The sequence below is a fragment of the Scyliorhinus torazame genome, chromosome 3 (genome assembly GCF_047496885.1).
Source record: "Scyliorhinus torazame isolate Kashiwa2021f chromosome 3, sScyTor2.1, whole genome shotgun sequence".
Classification (NCBI taxonomy): Eukaryota; Metazoa; Chordata; class Chondrichthyes; order Carcharhiniformes; family Scyliorhinidae; genus Scyliorhinus; species Scyliorhinus torazame.
This window is the reverse complement of record NC_092709.1, coordinates 74,687,834-74,704,513: the sequence shown is the minus strand read 5'-3', so window position 1 is coordinate 74,704,513 and position 16,680 is coordinate 74,687,834. Positions and strand designations below refer to the sequence as shown.

General features: G+C 43.8%; 1 protein-coding gene across 37 annotated transcripts in view; it reads right to left on the bottom strand.

Moving 5' to 3' along the window:
* The window catches only part of LOC140408518 (calcium/calmodulin-dependent protein kinase type II subunit delta), a 489,119-nt gene that overhangs the window by 75,431 nt on the left and 397,008 nt on the right, over positions 1-16,680 (bottom strand). For 21 of the 37 annotated variants that reach the window (XM_072495808.1, XM_072495809.1, XM_072495807.1 and 18 more), the window contains exon 13: positions 1,407-1,447. In XM_072495808.1, the coding sequence (XP_072351909.1) occupies positions 1,407-1,447 (41 nt within the window). The remainder of the gene's footprint in view (positions 1-1,406; positions 1,448-16,680) is intronic. The other 16 variants (XM_072495811.1, XM_072495810.1, XM_072495825.1 and 13 more) reach the window with 1 other exon arrangement.

Below are 16,680 nucleotides of genomic sequence, written 5' to 3'. Positions count from 1 at the left end.
CCTCTCATCTCCCCACTTCCCTATTTCAATTGAACAATGCAAGAAATAAATGACCTGAGGAAAATGATTCTATGATGACATCACTCACTTATTTCAACTTGGACTTCAGGAATGAAATAAGGTTACACACCAATCTAGATGTTTCTTTATTTTTCTAAAATGCTGCAGCATCTCTAAAAATGTAGAGAGCTGATATATTGGAGGCTGAATAGGCAGTCTTACAGCCATTCAGAATGAATGGAAATTACAACTGAATTATATTTTAAACTTTCCTCAGAATCATTAAAAAAATTCAAAATGTAAATTTGTGATCATCCATCTGATAAAAAAAATGCCTTCCAAAGGAGCATAATTTTCACGCCCAGTATTTGATATTGACCAGTCCAAAGAAATGTTCTGCCCAAAAAACTCTCAGAAACTAACTTTATCCAAACTTGCAAAACTAGGGTCGACATGCAAGACTCCCATGTGAGGAAAATTAACGAATGTGGGATTAAACACATGCACCGTATCACATAACGGCAGCTGAAAAAAAGAATCTTTGTGATCTTCCTTCTGATTTTTTAGGTTCTGCAAAAGATCATGTATATATGTGGCCATACATTTTTGTAAATAATTGGCCAGTTTTTAGTTTTAATGGCTGGTATATTTTTCTAAGGGTGGAACAAGCAGAAACCAGATGAGTGAACAGATCACTAAGGCAATTCAAATATTCCAAGATAAGCCTTCACAGTACAATTAAAAAAAAAATTTAAAGTACCCAATTCATTTTTTCCAATTAAGGAATTAATTTGCTTAAGGGACAATTTAGCGTGGCCAATCCACCTAGCCTGCACATCTTTGGGTTGTGGGGGCAAAACCCACGCAAACATGGGGAGAATGTGCAAACTCCACACAGACAGCAACCCAGAGCCGGGATCGAACCTGGAACCTCGGCGCCGTGAGGCTGCAGGGCTAACCCACTGCGCCACCGTGCTGCCCTTTCACAGTACAATTTAAATTAATTGGTGCCAGTAAGTGTAATTGGATAGCTAAATGACTAATAACAGAGGTGTGTAATTACATTGGTTATTTCTTAAAGCAACCAAAGAACATTTGTAGTTACAGCTGTAACTGGAGGTTTACGTTTTGTAACTGAAGAGCATTTTCTAAAGCTAATCTCTGTAGTTGGCAGAAGGTTGTGTATAACTTTCCCTCAGTCCTATTATGGTTTCCTGACTGCAAGCAAAGAATTGGTTAACAATAAGTTCACATTGGCGTGCAAGCTGGGAAGCTATTTTTTGTGGAAAGTCACGAGAACCTGCAAGGTTGTCAATCGCGATAAGCAGAGGGAAAACAGAGCAGAAAAATACAGAATCGCCAGAATAAAAATCATGACATGTCAGTACCTATGACTTCAAGCTTACCTTAACGCCATCCGTCTTCTTGTTCATCAAACTCTTTGCTGCTGTAAATTAATTTTGACAAAAGATCATATTTAGGTGGGTAACTTCCAAGAGACACAAGCATTTATTTTTTGGCAAAGCCAGCACTGTTTAACTTGCAGCAGCTGTAGTAATATTTAAAGAGCTGCTGCGGGTCAAAACTAATTTTGCTGCAGTTGAAAGCAATCATTAGAATGAAAAAAAAAAAGCAAATTTATAGATAGCAGGCAAAAGTCGACTTTAAATTCTATAGCAAGCACGGATTATTAATCAATCAGGCAGTGATTGCTTCGAGATGCAAAAATGCCCAATTAGTGGCTTAGGGTCTTACCTTACAGGGAACACATCCCAAATAAAGTGGAAAAAGGGGGGGAAAAAGGAGGAACAGAAACAAACAGGTGTTTGATTAGGTCACTTCTTTCTCTACATTTCCCAATACAAGTAGACATCAAATGTGTAAAACCTTCAAAAAAATGGGGACTTTTATCTGAACTGATTTATATAACAGTTTCAAACAAAAACATACAAAGTATTACTAAAAATGAGGGATTAATAAAGGTAGCACTTCCTTAGGCTGACTGGAAAAATCTGGAATAATATCCCTTTTTTTGTAGCTGTTTGTGTCGCTTACAATTGGTCAATTACATTCACCAGTATAAAAGAACTATGAAAACTTGAAATCAGATTTTGTTTGACAAGCAGAAATAAAAGTCAGCTAAAAGAAAGTGGCGTTGAAACTCATGGGGCTGGATTCTCTGGTCGCCGACGCCGTAATCGGGTTCGCCAATCGGCCAGAGAATCCATTTAGTTTTTGTCTTGCTGTTATCTTTAACTTCCTCACTTCGCTATGGATGTTTTTTTCCCTCCTCTCTGGAATATATTTTTGTTCGGAAGAATTGAATATCTCCTTAAACTTGGGCAGCACAGTAGTTAGCATTGTGGTTTCACAGCTCCAAGGTTCCAGGTTCGATTCCCGGCTTGGGTCACTGTCTGTGCGGAGTCTGCACATTCTCCCCGTGTCTGCATGGGTTTCCTCTGGTTTCTCCGGTTTCCTCCCACAGTCCAAAGATGTGAACGTTAGGTGGATTAGCCATGCTAAATTGCCCTTAGTGTCCAAAAAGCTTAGGTGGGGTACTGGGTTACGGGGATAGGGTGGAGGTATGGGCTTAAGTAGGGTGCTTTTTCCAAGGGCCAGTGCAGACTCGATGGGCCGAATGGCCTCCTTCTGTACTGTAAATTATATGATTCTAAAAAATTCTATGACTCTTAAACAACTACCACTGCCCATCAACTGTCCTGCCTATTAGTCTTCCTGCCCAGTCCATTGGCTGGTCTATATTTTAAATACATTCATCTGTATTTAATCCACATCTCTTGATACAAATACCTAACAAAAAACTTTCAATCCTAATTTAGCAAATTTCAATTGAACGAGCATCCAGAGCCCTCGGTGGAAAGTCCCAGAATCCTGGTTCAATCCTGGCCTTCGGTCACTGTGTGTGGAGTTTACACTTTCTCCCCGTGTCTGGGTGGGTTTCCCCTGGGGGCTCTGGCTTCCTCCCAAAGTCCAAAGATGTGCAGGATGGGTGGATTGACCATGTTAAATTGCCCCTTAGTGTCCAAAGATGTGCAGGTTAGGTGGGGTTACAGGGATAGGGTGAGCTTGGTAGGGTGGTCTTTAAGAGGGTCGGTGAAGAATCAATAGGCCAAATAGCCTCCTTCTGCACTGTAGGGTATGATATTTTCACCAACGTTTGTGTGAAGAAGTCCTACCAGATTCGTAATTGGCTTAATTCTAAATGTAAGATTATGCCCTCAACTCGGGACTTCCCACCAGAGGGAGCAGTTTCTCGGTACTGCTATCTGCCCTGTGAAATCCAGTTTATCAATTTAAAGATCTCAATTAGATCACACATTAATCTTTTAAACTCAAGGAAATACAAATCATATGTAAGCAACCGCTCTTCATAAATTAACCCTTTAAAGCCCTAGCCTCATTCTGGTAAATCTGCAGCTGCCCAAAACTGAACATAGTTCACCAGAGCAGTCCAACAAAGAATTTGTACAACTGAAATATAACTTAATCACCTTTACATTCTAACTCAACATTCCATTAGCTTTGGTTATTTTTTGAAGTTATGCATTTTTAGTGATTTGTGTACAAGCCACCTTAGCTCCACCTTAGCATCCAGTTTCTCACTGCCTTTTTCCCATTCAAATTAGATTACTTTTCACATTGAACTCAAGTTTTTCTCACTCTATCCTGATGCCAGGCAACTTTCTGCTCCCAATGACCATATCTTCCAAGTTTGCTGCTGACACGAAGTTTGCTGCACAACTTTACATTCCTTCAGTGAAATTGATTATTGCTGAAAGATTGGGGGGGGGGGGGGTATAGGTCCCTGGGTGACACCACTTATAACAAACATACTTTCAATCAGAGTACCTTTCCCTTTGCCCTTATTATTGAACCCCCAATTCCTAACCAATTACCAACCCAGATCAGAAGAAAAGGTCCGAATCAGTGGGCAGGATTTTCTGGCCATTCCCACCGGCAGGATCTTCTGGTCTCCCAAGCTTGGGTTTCCCATGGCGGAGGATGCGAATGATGGGAAATCCTGTTGACAGCAGCAGGGACAGGGTGATCCCTTCACTGGCCAATGGCAGACCACTTCTGCAAAACACATGGGCGGGGGGGCAGGAAATTCCTTCCCAGTTTTCATTTTTCTAATAAACCTCTTGTGCAGACCCTAAATAATTGCCTTTTGGAAGTTCATACAGGCAAAAACATTCCATGATCTAGAGGCTGGCAGCCTCTTAAAAAGATCAACTAGATTAGTCAGTCATGATCTACTCTTCACAAATCTGTGCTGAGTGCCAGATCAGCTCATAGCTGTCCACGTGCTCAGTCACTCTGATGAGCACCCGAAAACCCACAACTGCCCCAAAACCCACAACTGATGTAATTCTGATACTTCTGAAGTAACCTGTTTCCCGTTTCTCCATTGAATAATAGTGTCGCCAAATTATTCTTTTCTATGGTAATATTTGTTCCTTAGTTAAATTCCAACCTTCAATTCTGGTTTACATTAATAGATCAGATGGGCATTGTTGCCCTTGAAATTAGATTGTAATATTTGACCATATTTATAACGCAGGGCAAGTAGCCATATTCCTGAACAATGTCAGACCTGTTATTTATAGAATCACAAAGTTATACACTGCATATACAAATCCTGCATTTTGTACCATTTCATAATAATGTACCATTATAAATCATTCACCATGAATTTATTAAGCAATTAAAATATTGATGGCAAACTTTGTAGAAGGTACCTGTATTAAATTCTATTAATGAAAAGAATAATAGTTGCAAGGTTGTAATAGAGCAAGTGACTAGTCATTTCCATTTCCCCACCAAATATGTGAAGCTACAGAGATTAATGAGTGTAGGATTTTATGAAGATCCTCACTGAAACTGAAAGGGTTTTACAGCTAAATATTACCCAACAATAAAGTCTGAAGTGCATCTTGCTGATAGGAAGAGATGGTGAGGGAAAAGACAAAATCAAAATATTTAACATCAAGGAACACTGAAGAACATAAAGAGAAAACATTAACATCCTTTTATGCTGTCAACCTTTACGCAGAATTCATTATCTGATTTGTCAATGAAGCCTGCAAACATAATTTGCAATAATTTATATTCTTCAGCCAGTCTTGTATGCTGTACATGGCTAATGAGACAAGCTGACAAACAAAACAATTTAAGGAAGCAAGGACTGCAATGTGGATGATAAGTATTTTGGGCGCATGGGTTTCTGATAGCAGTTACAGACACACTTAGCAATGGTAAAATAGAAATGAAATGCCATTACATTCAAGTCATGCTCTCTAATTAACTTGATTACATGCATATATTGAACTACATTATTTTTTTAGAAGCACAATGTTTTCTTGAAATCCATGTATGGTTTACAGCACGGTAGCACAAGTGGCTAGCACTGTGGCTTCACAGTGCCAGGGTCCCAGGTTCGATTCCCCGCTGGATCACTGTCTGTGAGGCGTCTGCACGTTCTCCCCATGTCTGCGTGGGTTTCCTCCGGGTGCTCCGGTTTCCTCCCACAGTCCAATAACGTGCAGGTTAGGTGGATTGGCCATGCTAAATTGCCCTTAGTGTCCAAAAAGGTTAGGATGGGTTATTGGGTTACGGGGACAGGGTGGAAGGGAGGGCTTAAGTGGGTGGGTGCAGACTCAATAGGCCGAATGGCCTCCTTCTGCACTGAATGTGCTATGTTCCATGAGAAGCTTCCAATATTGTACTGCTGAGTAATGCATCAGTTTTCAAGCAAAATAATGACTTTGAATTAACAGGTGTATATTGTACTTGGAGGAAACCACTTACAAAACATTGTGCAAGAGTTATCAAAATACAATCTGTTGGAATCCTAATTCTGCTTGTGCAGCTTCTGCAGGCCTCCATTGGCTTGCCCTGCATTACCAAAAGTAAGAATTGCATTCAGATAAAGCAGAAACAGCAAATCCGCCACAAGTGAACATATTGGGCCAGATTCTCCGATTTTGAGGCTATGTACGGAGGATCTGTGGTACTTTAAGTGGGAAACATCAGCGGCGCCCTCTCACTGAACCTCCGACCGGTAAGGCTAGCAGCCGCGCCACGTAAAACGCCCGGCCTCCACAAAATAAACAGCTAGAAAATTGCCAGGTCCGTGGCCGCGCAAGCACACGGCGGCGACCTGCAGTGGTTGTAGCGTACAACATGCACTGGCCGTGCGCGGACCTGACCTGCCAGAGAGTGCCCCCCTGGAAACCTCCTCGCCACCCTCCACCAGTTCCCCCGGCCAGCAGCACAGCTCCCGCCCGACTGTGGCGGCACTGGACCACACGTCCCCCGCACCGTCGTGAACCCGGCCCATCGGAGGCGGAGCATCGGGTGAGGGCCTTCGGGGGAGGGCCTGAGGCCATCCCAATGGCATGCGGTGTGTGCCGCGATGGCGCCATTCTGGAGAGGGCGGAACATGCGATAACAGGCGCCGCCCCTGATTCCATCGGAAAAAGAAATTCTCCGCCCGATCGCTGATTACGAGTCGGGAAACTCATCTTGCCCATTGTGTCTGATGTCTTTGGTTTATCCTGAAAAATTCTTATCACTAATGAACAGATTTGAATGCACCAAATCTGCACAACTGAATTCAAAAGTTTCAGATTTTATGATATCATTTAGGTATAATTTTGTTCTAATCTTTGTATATTGCACACACATAAACTCAGAATGAAACAGAAATACATTTTCTTTCGCTAGGTTAGCTCCACATTTTCAAGCCTTATTCATAAGTAGAAGTCAGGAGATAATTTTGGTTTACATTTAAAATCCAAGGCCAAAACGGATATAATACAGATATATGGACAGCATTTTAGCACAAGAAAGCACAGGAGTGCTATTTCATCTGGAAATCTAGGTACATCCTACAATATTCTATGGATGAAGCTTTGTGGGTAGAGTTTAGGAATAAAAAAGGGGCAGCTATGTTGCCAGGTGTTTATTACAGACTTCCAGATAGTCAGCGGAAAATTGAGGGGCCAATATGTACGCAATGCTCAGAGGGGTGTAAAAATAATGAGGGTAATTTTATTAGGTGATTTCAACTTTCCCAAAATTAATTGGGATGGCCATCCTGTTAAACGCTTAGATGAAGTAGAGTTCTTAAAATGTATACAGGAGAGCCAACAAGGGATGGTGCAGTGCCATACCTAATTCTGGGGAATTAAGCTGGACGGGTGGTTGATGTGTTGGTGGGGGAGCATTTTAGTGATAGCAACCACAACATAGTTCAATTTAAATTTCTTATGGACAAAGATATAAACAAGTTGCAAAAAAAGGTTTTGGATTGGGGGAAGAGTAGATTTTGACAAAATAAGTCTGGGTCTGGCCAACGTAGACTGGAAAGAGTTACTTGTGGGGAAACCTACAGAAGAGCAGTGGGGGGCATTCAAAGATGAAATGGGGAGGGTACAGGCCTAATATGTTCTCTCTAGGGTAACAGGAAGGTGTAACAAACCCAGGGAACCGTGGATGACCAGAGACATTCAGGATACAATGAGAAGGAAAAGAGAGGCTTTTAACAAGTATAAGGGGAACATGTCTGCAAAGGCATTAGTGGAGTACAGAAAGTGCAGGATGTAGCTTAAGAAATCAATTCGGAGAGCAAAAGACAAATCTCCAGGTCCGGATGAACTGTGTCCCAAGCTACTGTGGGAGGTGAGGGAGGAGATTTCTGGGGCTCTGACGCAAATTTTTAATTCCTCTTCGGCCACGGGGGAGGTGCCAGAGAACTTGAGAACAGCTAATGTGGTCTCACTATTTAAGAAAGGTTGTAGAGACATGCCAGGGAACTAGACCAGTGAGTCTCATGTCAATGGTTGGGAAACTACTTGAGAAGATTCTTAAGGAGAGAATCTATCTCCACTTGGACAGGCAAGGTTTGATCAGTGATAGTCAGCATGGCTTTGTCAGAGGGAGGTTATGCCTAAAAAAGTTGATTGCATTTTTTGAGCATGTAACCAAGTGTATAGATGAGGGTAGTGCAGTTGATGTAGTTTACATGGATTTCAGCAAAGCCTTTGACAAGGTTCCACATGGAAGACTTATTAAGAAGGCAAATGCACATGGGATACAGGGTGATTTGATAAAGTGGGTTCAAAATTGGCTTCGCGGTAGGAGACAGAGGGTGATGCTAGATGGTTGCTTTGGTGTCTGTGAGCCAGTGTCCAGTGGCGTACCACAGGGATCCGTGCTGGGCCCCCTAATATTTGTCATTTATATAAATGACATAGACGACTATGTTAGGGGGTGGGATCAGTAAGTTTGCGGATGCCACAAAGATTGGCTGGGTGGTTAACAGTGAGGTTCAGTGTCTTTGGTTACAGGAAGATATAGACGGGATGGTCAAATGGATGGATAAGTGGCAGATGGAATTTAACCCTGAAAAGTGAGGTGATACACTTTGGAAGGAGTAATTTAACAAGGAAGTATACTATGAAATGTCTGACACTGGGAAGTTCTGAAGAACAAAGGGACCTTGGCTTGTTTGTCCATAGATCTCTGAAGGCAGAAGAGCAGGTTAATAGGGTGGTGAAAAAGGCATATGGGACACTCGCTTTTATAAATCGAGACATAGATTACCAAAGCAGGGAGGTTTAGGGGGATTTGAGGGAAAACATTTTTACCGAGAGAGTGGTGACAGTCTGGAATGCACTGCTTGGGAGGGTAGTAGAGGCAGGATGTCTCACATTCTTTAAAACGCACCGGGATGAGTACTTGGCACACCATAACATTCAAGGCTATGGGCCAAGTGCTGGCAAGTGGGATTAGGTGGGCAGGTCAGGGCCTTTCATGCATTGGTGCAGACTCAATGGGCTGAATGGCCTCTTCTGCACAGTAGTAATTTAAAAAAAAAATCTTTATTAGTGTCACAAGTAGGCTTACATTAACACTCCAATTAGGTTACTGTGAAAATCCCCGAGTCTCCACACTCCGATGCCTGTTTGGGCACACTGAGGGAGAATTCAGACTGTCCAATTCACCTAACAAGCACTAACAAGTATTCTGTTATTATGTGAATTCTATGTTAAGAGCAAAAGAATAACCAAGAAAAAGGTAGGGCCCATCAGAGATGTGCATGATAATTTGTGGATTGATTCAGAAGATGTGGGCAGTGTGCTCAATGAGCACTTTATTTCTGTCTTCACCAAGGAGAAGGATGATTCAGACATTCTAGTTATGGAGTAGGAGTGTGAAATATTAGATACAATAAGCATAGTGAAAGAGGAAGAACTGGAGGGGCTGACATCCTTGAACCTGAATAAATTATCAGGGCTGGTTAGATTGTATCCCTGGCTTCGAGGGAAGCCAGGGAAGAAATAGCAATGTTCTGAGGATCATTTTCAAATCCTCACTAGATACAGGTGAGGTACCAGAGGATTGGAGGTTTGTGAATGTTGTACCGTTATTTAAAAAGAGCGTGAGGGCTAGGCCTGAAAACCATAGATCAGTCAGTCTGACTAAAGTTGTGGACAAGTTACTGAAAACAATTCTGGGAGACAGGATAAACTGTCACTTTGAAAGGCCCGGATTGATCAGGGATCATCAACATGGTTTTGTTAGGTGAAGATAGTGTCATTTAACAGAATTCTTTGAGGAAGTATCAAGGAGGATTAACGAGGGTAATGCAGTGGATGTTGTATACATGGATTTCAGTAAGGCAGCGGACAAGGTCCCACATGGTAGACTGGTCAGGAAAGTGAGATCTCATGGGATACAAGGCAAGGTGGCAGGTTGGATTCAAAATTGGTTCAGTGACAGGAAATAAAAGGCAATCGTAAATGGATGTTTTTGCAAATGGAAAACCGTTTCCAGTGATGTTCACAGGACTCAGTGTTGGGACACCTGCTGTTTGTTGTTTACGTTAATAATTTAAACTTAAATGTGGGTGGCACGATTGGTCAGATGGCACAAAAATTGCCTTGTAGTTGATTATGAAGACGATAGTTGTTCATTCTAGAATATCATCAGAGATTTGGTTGAGTGTGCAGAAATTTAGAAAATGGAATTCAATCCAGAAAAGCGTGAGGTAATACATTTGGGGAAGGCAAACAAAGCAAGGGAACACACAATAAATGGAAAGATATTGAGAGGGGTTGAGGAAGTGAGAGACCATGGAATGCATGTCCCCAGGTCCTTGAAGGTGGCAGGACAGGTGGATAAGGCAGTCAAGGAAGTAGATGGAACACTTTCCTTTATTGGGCGAGGTATTGAATACAAAAACAGGTATGTAATGATGGAACTGTATAAAACGCTGGTTAGGTCATAGCTGGAATTGTGTACACAGTTCCTGATCACCACATTACAGGAAGGACATAATTGCTCTGCAGAGAATGCAAAAAAGATTTACAAGAATGCTGCCAGGACTTGAAAACTGCAGTTCATGAGGAGAGGGATTGGATATGTTAGAGTTCCTTTCCTTAGAATTGAGGAGGAAAACGGGTGACTGAATTGAGATGTACAAAATTATGGGAGGCCTAGACAGGGGAGGTGGTGACGTAGTGGTACTGTCGCTGCACTAGTAATCCAGAGACCCAGGGTAATGATCTGGGGTGGGATTCTCCAACCCCCCCGACGGGTCGGAGAATCGGCGGGGGCTGGTGTGAATCCCGCCCCCGCCGTGTCCCGAAGTCTCCGCAACCAGAGATTCGGTGGGGGCGGGAATCGCGCCGCACCGGTCGGCGGGCCCACCCCCGCCGATTCTCCGGCCCGCTGCTGGAATGCCTGTTCCGCCAGCGTGGATTAAACCACCTTTTGAACGGCGGGACAAGGCGGCGCGGGCGGGCTCCGGGGTCCTGGGAGGGCGCGGGGCGATCTGGCCAAGGGGGCTGCCCCCACTGTGGCCTGGCCCGCGATCAGGGCCCACCGATCCACGGGCATGCCTGTGCCGTGGGGGCACTCTTTTCGTCTGCCTTCGCCATGGTCTTCATTATGGCGGAGGCGGAAGAGACCCCCTCCCCTGCGCATGGATGACGTCAGCAGCCGCTGACGCTCCCGCGCATGCGCAGTACCGCGTCGCCCGAAGACCTGTTGGCCCCGGCTGGCGTGGCGCCAAGGCCTTTCCCGCCAGCCGGTGGAGCGTAAACTGCTCCGGCGCGGGCCTAGCCCCTCAAGGTGAGGGTTTGGCCCCTAAAGGTGCGGAGACTTCCATGGTTTGAATTCCACCACGGCAGGTGATGGAATATAAACTCAATAAAATATCTAGAATTAAAAGTCTAATGATGACCATGATACCATTGTCAGTTGTTGTAAAAACTCATCTGCTTCACCCATGTCCTTCAGGGAAGGAAATCTGCCATCCTCACCTAGTCTGGCCTACATGTGACTCCAGGCTGACAGCAACATGGTTGATTCTTACAGACCGAGCTGGTCAGGTCCTAAAGGACATAGCTGCTAGACTAGGACTACTAGACTGGGACTACAGCAAGTGGTGAGGGAACCAACAAGAGGGAAAAACATACTTAACGTCATCCTCACCAACCTGCTTGCTGCACATGCATCTGTCCATGACAGTATCGGTAGAAGTGACCACCACACAGTCCTCATGGAGAAAAGTCCATTCTTCACATTGAGTAAGCCATCCATCCATCGTGTTGCATGGCACTAAAACAATGCTAAATGGGATAGACTTTGAATAGATCTAGCAACTCAACACTTGGCATCCATGAGGCGCTGTGGGCCATCAGCAACAGCAGAATTGTACTCAACGACAACTGCAACCTCATGGCCCAGCATATCTCCCACTCTACCATTACCACGCGGCCAGGTGATCAACCCTGGTTTAATGAAGAGTGCAGGAGGGCAGGCCAGGAGCAACACCAGGCAGAACTAAAAATGAGGTGTCAACTTGGTGAAGCTACAACCCAGGACTACTGGTGTGTCAAACAGCATAAGCAACAAGCAATAGACAGAGCTAAGCGAATCCACAATGAAAGCATTAGATCTAAGCTTGGCCACCTTGCCACATCCAGGCAGACAATTAAACAACTCATTGGAAGAGGAGGCTTATCGTCATTGATGGAGGAGCCCAGCACATTTTTGCAAAAGACAAGGTTGAGGCATTCGCAACAATCTTCAGCCAGAAGTGTTGAGGGGATGATCCTACTCGGTCTCCTCCGGAGGTCCCCATCATCACAGCTGTCAGTCTTCAGCCAATACGATTCACTCCATGTGAACAAACGGCTGAAGACACTGGATGCTGCATAGGCTATGGGCTCCGTCAACATTCCGGCAATAGTACTGAAGACTTGTGCTCCAGAACTTGCCGCACGCCTAGCCAAGCTGTTCCAGTACAGCTACAACACTGGCATCTACCCGGCAATGTGGAAAATGCTCAGGTGTTTCCTGTACACAAGAAACAGGACAAATCCAACCCAGCCAATTACCGCCCTATCAATCTACTCTCCATCATCAGCAAAGTGATGGAAGGAGTTATCAACAGTGCAATCAGGGACCACTTATTCAGCAATAACCTGCTCACATCGGATGCTCAGTTTGGAATCTGCCAGGGTCACTGAACTCCTGACCTCATAACAGCCTTGGTTCAAACATGGAAAAAAGAGCTGAATGCTAGAGGTGAGGTGAGAGTGACTGCCTTTGACATCAAGGCAGCATTTGATTGAGTATGGCATCAAGGGACCCTAACAAAACTGTAATCAATGGGAATCAGGGGGAAATCTCTCTACTGGTTGGAGTCATACCTGGCACAAAGGAAGATGGTAATGGTGGTTGGAGGTCAATCATCTCAGCTCCAAGATATCACGGCAGGAGTTCTTCAGGATAGTTTCCTAGGCCTAAACATCTTCAGCTGCTTCTTCAATGAACTTCCTTCCAGGTAATGACCATCGCCTACAAGAGAGGATCTAACCATCGCTACTTGACTTTCAATGGCATTACCCCCACAATCAACATCCTGGGGGTTACCATTGATCAGAAACTGAACTGGAATAGTCATATTAATACTGTGGCTACCAGAGCAGGTCAAAGGCTAGGAATCCTACGGTGAGTAACTCACCTCCTGACCCGCCAAAGCCTGTCCATCATCTACAAGGCACAAGTCAGGAGTGTAATGGAATACTCTCCACTTGCCTGGATGGGTGCAGCTCCAACAACACTCCAGAAGCTTGACACCATCCAGAACAAAGCAACCACTTGATTTCTACCTCTTCCAAACATTCACTCTCTCCACCACCAATGAACAGTGACAGCCGTGTGTACGATGCACTGCGGGAACTCACTAAGGTTCCTTAGGCAGCACCTTCCAAACTCACAACCAGTACCATCTAGACGGACAAGAGCAGCAGATAACTGGGAACCCAAGCACCTGGAGGTTTCCCTCCAAGTCACACACCTCCCTGACTTGGAAATATATCGCCACCCCTTCACTGTCGCTGTGTCAAAATCCTGAAACTCACTCCCTAACAGCACTGTGGGTGGACCTACACCACATTCCCTGCAGCAGTTCAAGAAGGCAACTCATCACCACCTTCTGAAGGGCAACGAGGGATGGGCAATAAATGTTGGCCTAACCAGCGACGCCCACGTCCCGTAAATGAATGAAACCTGTTTCCCAAAGCAGAGGAGTTAAATACCAAGAGGCATAGATTTAAGGTAATTGGCAGAAGGATTAGATAGGACATAAGGAAAAGCTTTTTCATCCAGAGGTGGTGGGCATCTGCCTAATTTGATGGTTGAGGCCAAAATGCTCAACTCATTTTAAAGGTCCCTGGATCTGGTGTGAAGGCTCTGGACCAGGTGCTGGAAAATGAGATTAAAATGAACGGCCAGTTCCTTTTTTGGCCAACGCAGGCACAATGGGTCAAATGGCCTCTTTCTGCACCGTAACCTTCCTATGGTTCTACCCACCACTACCGCCTGCTGAGGAAAAGGTGGAATCCTCAAACAGCATCCAAAATACCTTCTGAAGATTTATATATTCCCACATCGACAATGTGGAGCTTTCCTCATTGCTGTCCAAATGCAACACTTTCTGTCCTTTATTTTAGTCCTAACAGCACTGGAACCTTTGTATCTTGTATTTAAATTTATCTCGATTGTGCCTTTACCTTTCCCACGAGAACAGCACATACTACCTTACTAAGTCTATTTGTGAGCAATGAATCAGGACTTTTTTCAGTGGAATTGCTCAGAAGTGGAATCCATTTTCTTTGAAAAATAGATTTGAAGCTGACCAAGTGAAGGCTTTTTAAAAAAAGTTTGATCGAGACAAATTGCTCACGGTATTGAAGGGTCAAAGATCTGTAGACTCAAACTGACATTAAAAATGAGAAACAAGAACTTGTTTTTAAATTACACCTATAATTTAAAGTATATTACCAGAGGAATGGCCATTATAAATGGTTTTGAGGGACCATAAATGCATTTTGAAAGAGTTTGGATTGAGATTCTAGAAAGTAGGTAAATAAGTGAGATTGCCAAGGAAAAACACTTACATTCCCTTATTCTTAACAAAAAGTCTAATTTAAGGCCAAACCCCCTCCCCCGAGCACTGGGGCAGCAGCTCCAGAGCCCTTGAGCTGCATGCCAGAAAACAGAAATGGCTACTCACATCTTTACTTCCCTTCAGCAGTCATTGCGCCAACTTCACTTATTTTAAATAGGTGTACTAAACAACGCCCGAGTGACTTTTTTCCCTGGCGAGTCGGGTATTTCCCAGGAGGCTGCTGCATTTGACTTCAATCTCGCTAATGAGATTGAAACGAATGCAAATTAGGGTTTAATGATATGCTTGCCATTATTGGGCATGATCCGGAACTCGCCATCGGGAGTGGGCCAGGTGAAATGCAATGGCTTTGCACCAGGCGCAAATCTCTATTTTGCCTTTCCCCCTATTTACCCGAGTGCAACGCGGTGATTGAATCGTCTTCCATAAGTCTGCCAGTGGCTGCTTTTGGTCATCTGAAGTTCTCCTGTTTTGTCTAAAAACTGATTTGGTCAATTCATCAAAGATCTTGGGCACGATTCAATAACCTCCCAGGTTGAAATCCAGGAGAGGCCAAAATTAGCCTTCAAGCCCAGTGAAAAACCTTGCGACAGTTACCCGACTCACAAGGTCTGGCACGATCCGGATCTCGCCCTTGCATGCAAGGTTTCAACCGGGTGCCATTCAGTACTGGTTCATACAAACATGAATCAAGCGTGATGGAATCTTGGAGAGTCTCGCAGGCAATTATAGGCCCCCAGCCTGTTGGGAACTGGGCAGGGGGTTCAGTCGGGCAGTATGGTCGGCACGGGCTTGGAGGGCCGAAGGGCCTGTTCCTGTGCTGTACATTTCTTTGTTCTTTGTACCCTTGTACTCCCCCTGGCACTTGGGCACTGCCAGCCTGGCATTGCCAACCTGGCACTGCCAGTGTCAAGGTGCATGGGTGCCAGTTTTTTTGTTGAATTCATGCTCCTTATTTTGAAACAGCTGTATCACTTAAACAAATTTCAGATTTGCAGCTGACTTTACATCAGTGCACTCCTCACATAACATTGCACATTAACCACCTTCTCTAGTTTTCTCCTCTTTCGATCTAGTTCATCTGCAATATGCTACACTCTCCCTATTTTCTTCTATGAACTCAAAACCTAATTGTCTTTATTATGGAGTAACACTCGACTCTTACAATGAACCAAGATATCACTCTAACCATCCCCCACACAAATGTTAGAATGTACGATTGTCCATTTTATTATTTTTCTTCAGTTATACTGCCTGAAGAGTCACTTAGTAATCGGAATTAAAACAGGGACTTAAATAACTTTAGATAAATTAAGTACAAAATGCACCAATTTTGCGAAGTAATATTGCTACAAATACAGATAAAGCTATGAACATATTTTAATAATGAAACCTAGAAAAATATGGCAACTGATAAAATGGCTTGGACTTTGCAGTGGGTTTTAAGAGATGGCACTCAACTGGCCTCGAAGAGAGCGGTCCAAAAAAACTTAGTGGACTCTGTGGCGTTAATTTCCCCTATTCTGCCAATTTCATTCCAGTGTCATTTTGCCGCCCAGTATCAGTGAATTTATCATGTACACTGAGCAGCCAAGGTCCCAAGATTAAAAGATTGCTCCAAGTGTACAATGTGTTCAGTTACAAGCATGGTATGTAACTGAAAAGTTACATTGAAGGTATATTTGGAGGCAATGACAGTATTCAACCCTAATGAAGAGGTGTAATTACAAAAGTAACACAATTATCTGAAAGCGAATGAAATAGGAGATGAGGATAAAGTGATGGGTCCAGATGCTTTTGAGGTGATGTCTAACTATTTGCTACAAGAACTGTAACTTTGTGGAGAGTGCTATATATGATAAGTAAAATATTTCGAGTGTAAATGTCAGCAGTGATTTTTCTGTTGTCAACTGATAAAGTAAAAGATCTTTTAAAGCATAGACTCTTCGGAAGGACTGACACCAGCGGAGCTTTAAAAGGTGACGCAGAGCCCATGACTTCACTTCCGGACAGAGCAAGACTTGCAGGTCTTCAAACGGCGATGCAGAAAACAAGAGTTTGCTTTGGGAAGGAGCAAGATTAATGAGGCCGCCACTGTCTGCAACCAGGAACCAATGAGAACCTGTGTTCAGTAAGGAAGATTGAGGTGTGGTATCACAGGGAAAGAGGTA